General features: G+C 38.4%; 1 protein-coding gene across 1 annotated transcript in view; it reads right to left on the minus strand.

Annotated features, from left to right (window-relative positions):
- The window catches only part of OPHN1 (oligophrenin 1), a 511,411-nt gene that overhangs the window by 239,711 nt on the left and 258,077 nt on the right, over positions 1–13,623 (minus strand). Inside the window, 1 exon segment of the mRNA XM_029930777.1 lies at positions 2,820–2,974. Coding sequence (XP_029786637.1) covers positions 2,820–2,974 — 155 coding nt within the window.

Consider the following 13,623-nt stretch of genomic DNA (forward strand, 5'->3'; position numbering starts at 1 on the left):
TGATCCTCCCAGGGCCAACAGAATTCAATAGAAAGTCCTGAGCCTATCACTCCATAATGTAGCCTCAACTTGCCTGATAGTATTTTGTAATTTTTTTTTGTGAGTGTGCCCAGAACATTTGCCTTAATAGGCCAAATCCGTGTCATAAAAAAAATTTCTTTTTTTTGATAGTTTATTGTGAAATTGGTTTCCATATAACACCCAGTGGTCTTCCCCACAAGTGCCCTCCTCCATTACCACCACCTCTTTTCCCCCTCACTCTCCCCCTTCAACCCTCAGTTCGTTTTCAGTATTCAACAGTCTCTCAGGTTTTGCATCCATCTCTCTCCTCAACTCTCCCATTTCCCCTCCCCCTGGTCCTCTATTAGGTTTCTCCTGTTCTCCTGTTAGACTTATGAGTGCAAACATATGGTATCTGTCCTTCTCCGCCTAACTTATTTCCTTTAGCACGACACCCTCGAGTTCCATCCACCTTGCTACAAATGGCCAGATTTCTTTCTTTCTCATTGCCATGTAATACTCCATTGTGTATATATACCACATCTTCTTAATCCACTCATCAGGTGATGGACATGTAGGCTCTTTCCATGATTTGACTATTGTTGACAGTGCTGCTGTGAACATTGAGGTACATGTGCCCCTATGCATCAGCACTTCTGTATCCCTTGGGTAAATCCCTAGCAGTGCTATTGCTGGGTCATAGGGGAGTTCTATCGATAGTTTTCTGAGGAACCTCCACACTATTTTCCAGAGCAGCTGCACCAGTTTACATTCCTACCAAAAGTGTAGGAGGGTGCCCATTTCTCCACACCTTCACCAGCATCTATAGTCTCTTGATTTGTTCATTTTAGCCACTCTGTCTGGCCTGAGGTGGTATCTCAGTGTGGTTTTGATTTGAATTTCCCTGATGATGAGTGATGTTGAGCATCGTTTCATGTGCCTGTTGGCCATCTGGATGTCCTCTTTGGAGAAGTGTCTGTTTATGTCTTCTGCCCATTTCTTCATTGGGTTATTTGTTTTTTGGGTGTGGAGTTTGGTGAGTTCCTTGTAGATTTTTTTCATTCTGGGGCTATTGCCCTCTATATGAAAGGTCCATTTCTCCATTTCTACCTGTCAAAGCCTTTACCTTTTGTTGAGGGACCACCTCAAATTGAATAGGCACCATTATTTTACAAAGGGAAATCTCCACATCCAAATTTAAGTTTTTTATTCTCCAAATACCTCCCCACCCCTTTAAGGATACCACATTCAGACACATGTTACAGTATGTAAAAGTGACACAAATCATGAGAGACAATTGAATACTGAAAACGAACCGAGGGCTGAAGGGGGAGGGAGTGAGGAGAAGGGGATGATGGTCATGGGCAGGGGGCACTTGTGGGGAGAAGCACTGGATGTTATATGGAAGTCAATTAGACATAAACTATTATAAAGAAAACCGCACACACACACACACACACACACACACATTCTACTTGTTTAACTGTCATGTGTATTCTTATTTTATCATTTCAATTATAAGCTAAAGAATGACAGGAAGTATATTTCATTGTCTCTGTAGTCCTTTTGCACCCAGCTTAGTGCCTAGCATGTGGTGTGCATTCATGGAGTAGTGGTTTATTTGAACTGAAGTCCCTGAAAGTCCATTAAAAAAAGTTAATGTTGGAATATCTTGGGAAAAAAGGAGAGATCTGCTCCTGGTGTGCCAAATACAGTACCAGTCTAACTTTATCCTCATGTGAATTTTGGACTCAGAAACATAGAACTGAAAGGGACTCTGGAAGTTATTAAATATCCCTCCTCCTTTGACAGATAGGGGAACTGGGTCCAAGAAAAAAATGTGTTATTCAAAGTCACCATGAAAGACAAGAAATAACAAGTGTTGGTGAGGATGTGAAGAAAAAGGAACCCTCATGTACTGTTGGCGGGATGTAAACTGGTGCAGCCACTATGAAAAGCAGCATGGAGTTCAAAACCTTAAAAATAGAATTACCACATGACCCAGTACTTCTACTACTGGGTATTTAGGCAAAGAAAAGGAAAACACTAATTCAAAAAGATACATGCGCCCCGAACATAATTGCTGTATTATTTTCAATAGCTAAGATAAGAAAGGAACCTAAGTATACATTGATGGATGAATGAATAAGGAAGATGTGGATGTTGGAATAATATGCAGCCACAAAAAAGGATGACATCTTGCCTTTTGTGACAATATGAATAGCCCTACAGGATATTATGCTAAGTGAAATAAGTTAAACTGAGATTAATAATAAGAAATTTTAGTCATATGTATAATCTAAGAAATAAACATGAGTAAAGAAAATGCAGAATCAGACCTATAAATAAAGAGAACAAACTAATAGTTGTCAAAGGGAAGGGGATGAGAAGGATGGACAAATTGGGTGAAGAGGAGGAGGAGATACAGTCTTCTAGTTGTGGAATGAGTAAGTCACAGGAATAAAAGGCAGAGGCTAATGCATAAGTCAGTGATATTCTAACAGTGTTGCATGGTAAAATTTTATTTTCTCAAACTTACATTTTATTGTTGACATAAATACTATTTATATATCAAATTATTTATTCTAAAGTCCAAAAAACAAATAAACAACAACAAAAAGTCACACAGTGAGTGCTGGAGGAGCTAATTTGAGAACTGAAGGATCCTGAGTCCCAGGAAAAAGGTTTTAACTGTAAGACTACTGTTATAGTGGTTCCCTGCTGAGGCAAGGTATAAGGAAAACCTTGTAATAGGAAGATGCCAATGTTAGCAAGGCATAACTGGCAGTAGAAGGTGGGAACAGGCTTTTTGAACATACCTCTTGTAACTGAGATTCTTTCTTTTTGGAAGATAGATGTAAGTGCCGATCCAGCAAAGAATAAAATCTTTCACCATCCTTTTCAAATTTCTTTTTCCGCTCCTAGATGTGGGAGAGAAAGCACAGATTAAGATGTCTATAGTTATTAATTCACTCTTCTCATAACTGAGAATGAAGGATGCAGTGTCACATTCTCCATCTCTCTAGCCTGTGGGAAGAACAATTAAAAAGAGAATTTGCTATTGCATTGGTCTCAGCAATTTCAATGACCTCAAATATAACCCTAAACCATTCCACTTAAACATAGGGCAGTTCCCATTGGTACAGTTGATGGCACTGGGAGCTGCTGCTCAGAAAATGACACTTAAAATGGGTCTGTACACTTGTTAATTTTTCTTCGTCCCAATATCTTTCTCTTCTTTTACATGTATTAACTACTCATTCAACTTTTAAAAATAGAAATAAGGAACAGTGGTGAACTAAATATATGCCTTTAAAAGTCATATACAATGCATTTAGACAGCCTAATAAGAAAAGCATTTCCAAGTCGAAAGGAACCTTGGACTGCCTCTATAAATTATGAGTTCTTTAGTATTGTTTAAGCTTTTACTACTGCATGTTAAAGATGATGTTTAAAATAAGGAAACAATCCTGGAAAGCATAGCTTGGAAAGCAAGAGTCCAAAAGTTTTACAAGGTGATACACCTGGGTGGCTCAGTCAGTTAAGTGCCCAACTCTTGATTTTGGTTCAGGTCATGATCTTGTGGTGTCATGAGATCAAACTCTGTGTCAGACTCCTCAGCACTGGACACGGAGTCAGCGTAAGAGTCTCTCTCCCTCTCTCTCTGTCCGTCCCCTAATTGTACTATAGATCTCTCTTTCTCTCTCTCTCATGAAAAGAAAAAGGCTTTATGGGGGATGGAGAACTCAGCCATCACTCCCCTTAAATATGAAATTTAATTAAGCACTCTGCCTCAGTACAACTGGAAGGCACACAATTCCAAAGGGGCACTAACAATGTCCATTTGTTACACATTAATGCTGACACTTTGCAATCCTCTCAACACCATGCTGGGAAATTCATGGAAAAGGGTTGTGTTGTGTCATAGTAAATCCAAATTCACTGAGTACCTACAGTGTACGAGTTACTAAAAGAGGCACAGCAGGGGACACACAGATAAAAACAAAAAAGAAAAAGAAGCTCATCCATGATTGATTTCTAGAGGCAATCTGTTCCTGAGCAGGAAGCCTAGACAGAGTTTTTGTGACCTCTGACCTGTAAGGAATGTGCTTTTTTCCAAAGGTAAAGAAGCAGAGAGGAAACTAACATTAACTGAGGCTTACAACAGGACAGTGTGCTATATACGTATAATCCATTATTTCATTTAGTCTTCACAACCCTGAGTAGTAGATACTGTAAAGAAATTTAAGGATCAAAGAGAATAAACTTGTCCAAAGTCACATAATATGCAGATCTATGTGATTCATTCCACCTAGTAAAATAAAGCCTGGATGATCATGAGAGGAATTACACTCAGAAGGCCTGTAAAAAACCAAGCAACCTTGTGAATAAAACTCAAGTAGGTCTATAGCCCTAGCCCAAACTCAGACACCAAAACACAGGAAGCAGAAATATTCACACAAAATATATAGATAGGACAAACTGTTCCTCCAGTTGGTAAATCCATTTATTGTTTGAAGAGAGCATTAGAGCCAGAAAATGTCAGAGACTTCTCTAGGAACAGATAAAATTCTATTGGTCACATCCCCCTCCAATTCCAGTTTTAAATTAAAAACTATGAAATGTAATTCATATATCATACCTTTTATCGTACCTTTTATTTTTTTAATTTTTTATTTTGATTGATATTTTGAAATTTTATTTTATTTTATTTTTATTTTTTAAATAGTTTATTGTCAAATTGGTTTCCATATAACACCCAGTGCTCTTCCCCACAAGTGCCCTCCTCCATTACCAGCACCTCTTCCCCCCGACCTTCAACCCTCGGTTCGTTTTCAGTATTCAATAGTCTCTCAGGTTCTTGCGTCCCTCTCTCTCTCCAACTCTCTCTCCCTCTTCCCCTCCCCATGGTCCCCCCATTAGGTTTCTCCTTTTCTCCTGTTAGCCCTATGAGTGCAAACATATGGTATCTGCCCTTCTCCGCCTGACTTATCTCGCTTAGCATGACACCCTTGAGATCCATCAACCTTGCTACAAATGGCCATATTTCATTCTTTCTCATTGCCATGTAATACTCCATTGTATATATATATATATATACCACATCTTCTTGATCCATTCATCAGGTAATGGACATTTAGGTTCTTTCCATGATTTGGCTATTGTTGACAGTGCTGCTATGAACATTGGGGTACATGTGCCCCTATGCATCAGCACTTCTGTATCCCTTAGGTAAATCCCTAGCAGTGCTATTGCTGGGTCATAGAGGAGTTCTATTCATTTTTGAAGGAGAGATAGAGAGAGAGAGTGAGCAGGGGAAGAGCAGAGAGAGGGAGATGCAGATTCCAAAGCAGGCTCCAGGCTCTGAGATGTCAGCACAGAGGCTGATGCAGGACTCGAACTCACAAACCATAACATCATGACCTGAGATAAAGTTGGAAGCTCAACTGACTGAGTGACCCAAGGGCCCCAAAATTTATGCTCTTAAGTGGACAATTTAGTGGTTTTTAGTATCTATACAAAGCTGTGCACCCATCACTGTTGATTAATTCCAGAATATTTCCTTCACCTACAAAAAACCCTATACCTGTTAGCAGTCATTTCCTTCTCCCAAATCTGCCACCCCCTAGGAGCCACAATTTATTTTATAGCTCTATGGATTTGTATATTCTAGGGAATTCACATAACTAAAATCATGCAATATGTATGTAACCATTTGTGACTGTCTTCTTACACACGTCATAATGTTTTCAAGGTTCATCCACGTTGTATGTATCAGTACTTCATTAGTTTTTTATGGCTCAATAATATTTGACTGTATAAATAAACATTTCTTGCTCTTTTTTGTTTATTGTCAAGTTGGTTTCCATATAACACCCAGTGCTCTTCACCACTAGTGCCCTCCTCAATGTCCATCAACCACCTTTCACTTTCCCCCTCCCCCGTCAGCCCTCAGTATGTTTTCAGTATTCAAGACTCTCTCCTGATTTGCCACCTTCCCTCTCCCTATTTCCCCCCCTTCCCCTCCTGATGGTCCTCTGTGAAGCCTCTCCTGTTAGACTTATGAGTGAAAAAACAAGATATCAGTCCTTCTCAGCCTCACTTATTTCACTTAGCATGACACCCTCGAGGTCAATCCACGTTGCCAGGAATGGCCAGATTTCATTCTTCCTATTGCAATGGGGTATTCCATTGTATATATAAACCACATTTTCTTTTTTCATATATATACTTTATTGTCAAGTAGGTTACCATATAACACCCGGTGCTCTTCCCCACAAGTGCCCTCCTCCATGTCCATCACCCCCTTCCCCATTCCCCCTACCCCTTCTGAACTCAGTTTGTTTTTAGTATTCAAGAGTGTCTCATGATTTGCCTCCCTCCCTCTCCCTAACTCTTTTCCCCCCTTCCCCGGCCCATGGTCCTCTGTTAAGTTTCTCCTGTTAGACTTATGAGGTAAAACATATGGTGTGACACCCTCGAGTTCCATCCACATTGCCATGAGGCCAAATTTCATTCTTTCTCATTGCCATGTAGTATTCCATTGTATATATGAACCACAACATCATGATCCATTCATCAGTTGATGGATATTTAGGCTTCGATGATTTGGCTATTGTTAAAACTGCCGCTATGAACATTGGAGTACATGTGCTCCTGTGTCAGGACTGCAGTATCCCTAGAACTGTTATTGCTGGGTCATAGGGGAGTTCTATTGTTAAATTTTTGAGGAAATTCCACACTGTTTTCCATAGTGGCTGAACCCGTTTACATTCCCAACAATAGTGTAGGAGGGTGCCTGTTTCTGCACATCCTCGCCAGGATCCATAATCTCTTGATTTGTTCATGTTAGCCACTCTGACCAGTGTGAGGTGGTATCTCAATGTGGTTTTGATTTGTATTTCCTTGATGATGAGTGACGCTAAGCATCGTTTCATGTGTCTGTTGGCTGTCTGGATGTCCGCTTTGGAGAAGAGTCTGTTATGTCTTCTGCCCATTTCTTCATTGTATTCGTCTTTCTGGTGTGGAGTATGGTGAGTTCCTTGTCAAATTTGGATACTGGTCCTTTATCCAAGATGTTATTTACAACTATCTTTTCCCATTCCCTTGGGTGACTATTAGTTTTCTTGATTCTTTTCTTAGCAGTGCAGAAGCTTTTTATCTTGATGAGGTCCCAATAGTTCATTTTTCCCTCTTGCCTTTGGGGATGTATCGAGTAGGACATTGCTGTGGTTGAGGTCAAGGAGGATGTTTCCTGCTTTCTCCTCTAGGGTTTTGATGGTGTCATGTCTCATGTTCAGATCCTTCATCCATTTTGAGTTTGCTTCTGTGTATGTTGTATGAAAGTGGTCCAATTTCATTCTTCTACAAGTTGCTATCCAGTTCTCACAGCACCACCTGCTAAAGAGGCTGTCTCTTCTTCCATTGGATACTCTTTCCTGCTTTGTAAAAGATTAATTGGCCATACATTTGTCGGCCGAGTTCTGGGTTCTCTATTCTATTCCATTGGTCTATGTGTCTGTTTTTGTGCCAATACCATAATAGCTATATGATGACAGCTTTTTAGTAGAGCTAAAGTCTAGGATTGTGGTGCCTCCCGTTTTGGTGTTCTTCTTCAATATTTATTACTTTGGCTATTCGGGTTTTTTTGTGTTTCCATATGAATTTTAAGATAGTTTGTTCTAGCTGTGTGAAGAATGCTAATACAATAATGATTGGGATTGCACTGAATGTGTAGATTTTTGGGGGTACTAATGATATTGTAATAATGTTTATTCTTCAGATCCATGAGCATGGAATGTTTTTCGAATTCTATGTGTCTTCTTCAATTTCCTTCATAAGTATTCTATAGTTTTTATCATATAGGTCTTTTAAGTCATTGGTTAGGTTTATTGCTAGGTATTTTATGGATTTCCATGCAATTGTGAATGGGATCAGTTTATTAATTTCTCTATCTGTGGCTTCATTATTGATGTATTAAAATGCAACTGATTTCTGTATGCTGATATGTACTAAGTGACTTTGCCAAATTCATGGATCAGTTCCAGTAGGCGTCTGGTGGAATCTGTCAGATTTTTGATGTAGAGTATCATGTCATCTGTGAAAAGTGAAAGTTTGACTTCATCTTTGCTAATTCTGATGCCTTTTATTTCCTATTGCTGTCTCATTGCCGATGCTAGGACTTCCAGCATGATGTTAAACAACAGAGGTGAGAGTGGACTTCTTTGGCGTGTTCCTGATCTTAGGGGGAAGGCTCTCAGTTTTTCTGCATTGAGAATTATATTAGCTGTGGGATTTTCATAAATGGTTTTTATGATGTTTTAAAGAAGTTACTTCTATCCCGACATTCTTGAGGGCTTTTATAAAGAAAGGATGTTGTATTTTCTCAAATGCTTTTTCTGTATCTATCCATAGGATAATATGGTTTTTATCTTTTCTTTTGTTAATATGATATATCACATTGTTGGATTTGCAAATATTGAACCAGCGCTGTAACCCAGAAATAAATCCCACTTGATAATGGTGGATAATTTTTTTTATATGCTGTTGAATTCAATTTGCTAGTATCTTGTTGAGGATTTTTGCATCTGTATTCATTAAGGATATTGGCCTGTAGTTCTCTTTTTTGTTGAGTCTCTGTCTGATTTGGGAATCAAAGTGATGCTGGCTTCATAGAATGAGTCTGAGGTTTTCCTTGCACTTCAATTTTTTGGAATATGTGAGAAGAATGGGTATCAACTCTGCTTTAAATGTCTGGTAAAATTCCCCAGGGAATCTATCTGACCCCAGGCTTTTATTTGTTGGGAGATTTTCAATAACTGATTCTTTTTCCCCCCCTGATTTGGGGTATGTTCAGATTTTCTATCTCCTCCACTTTGAATTTTGGGAGTGCATGTGTATTTAGGACTTTGTCCATTTCTTCTAGGTTGCCCAGCTTATTGGTATATAATTTTTCATGGAAATCTCTGATGATTGCTTGTACATCTGAGGGTTTGGTTGCAATGGATCCATATTCATTCATGATTTTGTCTATTTGGATGTTCTCTCTTTTCTTTCTGAGAAGCTGGGCTAGAGGTTTATCAATTTTGAATATAGTTTTTAAAAACAACTGTTGGTTTCTTTAATCTGTCGAGCTGTTTTTGTTTTTGTTTTGATTCTCTATTGTTTATTTCTGCCCTGATCTTTATTATGTCTGTTCTTCTGCTGGGTTTGAGGTTCTCTTGTTTCTCCCCTTCTATTTCCTTTCGGTGCTCTGTTAGATTGTGAATTTGTGCTTCTTCTAGTTTCTTGAAATAACCATGGATTGCAATGTCCTTTCCTCTTAGGATTGCCTTTGATGTATCCCAAAGAGTTTGGATTCTTGCATTTTCATTTTAATTTGTTTCCATATATTTTTTAATTTCTTCCCTAATTAGCTGATTGGGCCAAAATCTGTTTAGTAGGGTGGTGTTTAACCTCCATGTTTTTGGACGTTTTCAAGTATTTTTCCTGTGATTGACCTGAAATTTCATAGCATTGTGATCTGAAAGTGTGCATGGTATGATCTCAATTTGTTTATATTTATGGAGGGCTGTTTTATGACTGGGTATGTGACCTATCTTGGAGAATGTGACATTTACACTTGAGTAGAAAGTAAATTTCATATCCTCAGGATGTAGAGTTCTAAATATATCTGGCAAGTCCATCTGTTCCAATGTGTCATTCAGTCCATTGTTTCTTTAGGGTTTTCCGTCTGGTTTGTCTATCCATTGCTGTAAGTGGAGTATTAAAATCCCATGCAATTATCACATTCTTATCAATAAGATTCTTTTTGTGATTGTTTTATGTATTTGGGTGCTCCCAAATTTGGCTCATAGATGTACATAATTGTTTGCTCTTCCTGATGGAGAGACTCTGTAATTATTGAATAATGTACTTCTTCATCTTTTGTTACGTCCTTTACATTAAAGTTGTTTGTCACATATAAATATGGCTACTCCGACTTTCTTTTGACTTGCAGTCTCCATCCCCTTACTTTCAATCTGAAGGTGTCTTCAGGTCTAAAATGAGTCTCTTGTAGACAACAAATGGATGGATTTTGTTTTTATTACCCATTCTGCTATTCTATGTCATTTGATTGGAATATTTAGTCTATTTACATTTAGTGTTATATCTGAAAAATATCAGTTTAGAGTCATTGTGCTCTCTGAAGGGTTCAAGCTTGTAGTTCTGTCTCTGGCACCTTGTATTCCTTGCAACATTTCCCTCATAGAGTCCCTCTTAGGATTTCTTGTAGGGCTGGTTTGGTGGTGATGAATTGTCTCACTTTTTGTTTATTTGTGAAAACCTTTATCTCTCTATCTGATATGAATGACAGTATTGTTGGATAAAGGATTCTTGGCTGCATATTTTTTTCCGTTCATCACATTGAACGTTTCCTGCGATTCCTTCCTGGTCTTCCAAGTTTCAGTAGATAGGTCTGTAACCACTCTGATAGGTTTCAGTTTGCATGTTAGGGCCCTTTTATCCTTAGCTACTTTCAGAATTCTCTCATTATCCTTATATTTTGCCAGTTTTACTATGATATGTCATGCCGAAAGTCTATTTAAGTTATGTCTGAGGGGAGTTCTCTGTGTCTCTTCGATTTAAATGTCTATTTCCTTCCCCATATTGGGGAAGTTCTTGAGTATAATTTGATCAAGCACCCCTTTAAGACCTTTTTCTCTTTCTTCTTCTTCAGGAATTCCTATGATTCGGATACTGTTCCATTTGATTGTATCACTCAGGTCTCAAATTATCCTTTCATGCTCCTGGGTCCATTTCTCTCTCTTTTACTCGGCTTCCTTTTTTTCTATAACTGTGTCTTCAAATTCACGTATTCTCCTCCCTGCCTCTTCAATCCTGCATTGGCAGTCTCCATTTTATTATGCACCTCATTTATAGCCTTTTAAAAAAATCTCATACAGCTATTTTGAAGGTCTCTAGTCTTTGTATCAATAGCTTCTCTGATGACTTCCAAAGGTTTTTTTCAAGCCCAGCGATTAATTTTATGACAATTCCTCTAAATTCTTGCTCTGTTATTTTGCTTATATCTGTTTTAAGACATTCTGTAGCTGTGACTTCTTCCTGGAATTTCTTTAGAGAAGAGTCTTCTGATTCATAATTTTGGCTAGCTTTCTGTCTCTTGTCAGTTTTAAAACCTTGTTATGCACTGGGAGCCTGTTAGTATTTCTATATCAGCAGAGGTTCATTGACTGTCCAGGGCCTGTCCGTTCAGAAAGTGTTCTATTAATGTTGTCTCTCTATTTCTCTTGTTGTGCCTTTGATTATTTTATTTCCCTACTTAGTGATATTTGGGACTCTGCACTAGGTGTACTTTGGCTTGTTTCTTGTGGTAACCCTGAAAAGGAAAATACACAGACAAACACACAGGGAACAAAAGTACGCAAATGCACAGATCAATCAAACAAACAATCGAACCAAAAGTAAAAAGAAGAAAAAAAGGAAAAGAAAAAAAAGGGCGGAGGACTACAAAAACAACAAAAGACAAAGGACAGTCTAAAAGTGTAAAACCAGCAGGGTGAGATAAGAATGAGAGAAGGAAAAATATATCTGAATAGCAAGAATTGATCTAATCACAGCAATGCATCAATTTCACAGGCTCTGGGGGCGGGGGGGAAGGAGAAAAAAAAAAGGCAGCTCTCCAGCACAGATGGGTCTGGTTTGGTGTAGTTAGGTCTTGCCTCCACTGCAGTCCTGTGGGCTGCCCCCCAAGGCCCCTCCTTGGCAGTTGTGGAGAGAAGAATGGCAGCGCCCCAATCCCTTCTTGAACTAAACATTGCAACCCACTCTTTTGGATCCAATCTCCCTGTGCCATGGCGGGCCAAGTTGTATTTTCCAGGCCCCACCTCGTTTCCAGATCTTAGTCCATGCACTTTAATGATAACACCCTGAGATGTACTCCCACAGGCAGGCAGCTTCCTCGCTGGGGACCCAGTAGGTGGAGTAAGGGAGCAGATTCTCCTGGCACTGCCTGGAATCTGGGCACTGAGCCGAAGGAAAGCATGCCACCTAAAGGGAACAGATCTCTCTCTCTGTGGTTAAAGATGGGATGATAGGATCCCTCTCCATCCTGGGTTGAGGTTTTTCTCTTTTCTAGTGGCAGCTCCATGAGCATTTTCAGCCTCTCTTTATCTTCCCCTCATCTCTGCACTGCTCTTCGTGATCTCCACAAGTCTGCTCAAAGGGGGACTCCCTCCCATCCAAACTTTCTGGTCCTGGCCCATTTTTATCTTCCCCAGATCGCATTCAGTCACGCCTATGAGGCTGTCCTTCCTCCCACTCTTGTAGATTAGAAAATTGTGGCTTTATTCCTTCTTAGTTTGATAGATGCAGGCCGGTGAAAATTACAGAGCTCCCAACTTCTCTGCCATCTTGCCCTGGTCTACCACATTTTCTTTATAAATTCATCAGTTGATAGACATTTGAATTATTTCCATTTTCTTGGCTGTTATGAATAGTGCTGCTGTAAACATTCATGTACAAGATTTTCTATAGTCATGCTTTCAATTCTTTTGGATATATATATGCACAGTGGACTTACTGAGCCATACGGCAACTCTGTGTTTAACTTTCTGAGAAACTGCCAAACTGTTTTCCAAAACAGTTTTATCATTTTACACAGACAACAGCAATGAATGAGAATTCCAATTTCTACACATCCTCAGCAACACTTACATATCTTTTTGATTAGAAACAACCTAGAAGGTGTTAACTTGAATTTGCTGTGGTTTGACTTGCACTTCTCAAATGACTAATTATGTTTTTTCATGTGTCTATTGGCCCTTTGTGTATATATGTATATATATTTTTTGGGTTATAAGAGTTTATCATATAATTCTGATTACTATCTATGCTGTATTTTCACCCATTCCTTGGGTTGTTTCGGCACTTTCTTGGTAATGTCCATTGAAGCAAGAACATTTTTAATTCTGTGAAGTCTAATCAGCCTATTTTCTCTGATTTCCTGTGTTTTTGTGTCATATCTCAAAAAATGTTGCCTGATCTAGGGTAATGAAGATTTACCCCTATGTTTTCTTCCAAGAACATTATATTTTTTGGTTTTAATTTTTGAATATGATATAATATAGGACTCCAACTTCATTCTTCTGAATATGGATGTTCAATAGTCTCAGAACTATTTTTTCTTTCCTTATTGATTTGTTTTGGCACCCTCATAAAATATCAATTAACCATGAATGTATAAATTTATTTCTGGTCTCTCAATTCTATTGAATTAATCTACATGTCTGTCTTCATGTCAGCACCATACTGTCTTGGTTATTATAGCTTTATAGTCAGCTCTGAAATTAAATTTTGTCTTTTTTTCAATATTTATTTTTCTATTCTGGTCTTCTATGTAAATTTTAGGATCGGCTTATCAATGTGTTGAAAATGACCAGCTGAAATTTTGGTACAGATGGCACTAAATCTATAGATCAATTCTATGACTATTATCATCAACAATATGAAGCCTTATAATTCATGTACATAAGATATGTTTCCATTTATCCTTCTATATATTTAGATCTTCCTTAATTTACTCCATTAATATTTTATACATTTCAATGTACAAGTGTTGTA

The sequence above is a fragment of the Suricata suricatta genome, chromosome X (genome assembly GCF_006229205.1).
Source record: "Suricata suricatta isolate VVHF042 chromosome X, meerkat_22Aug2017_6uvM2_HiC, whole genome shotgun sequence".
Lineage (NCBI taxonomy): Eukaryota > Metazoa > Chordata > Mammalia > Carnivora > Herpestidae > Suricata > Suricata suricatta.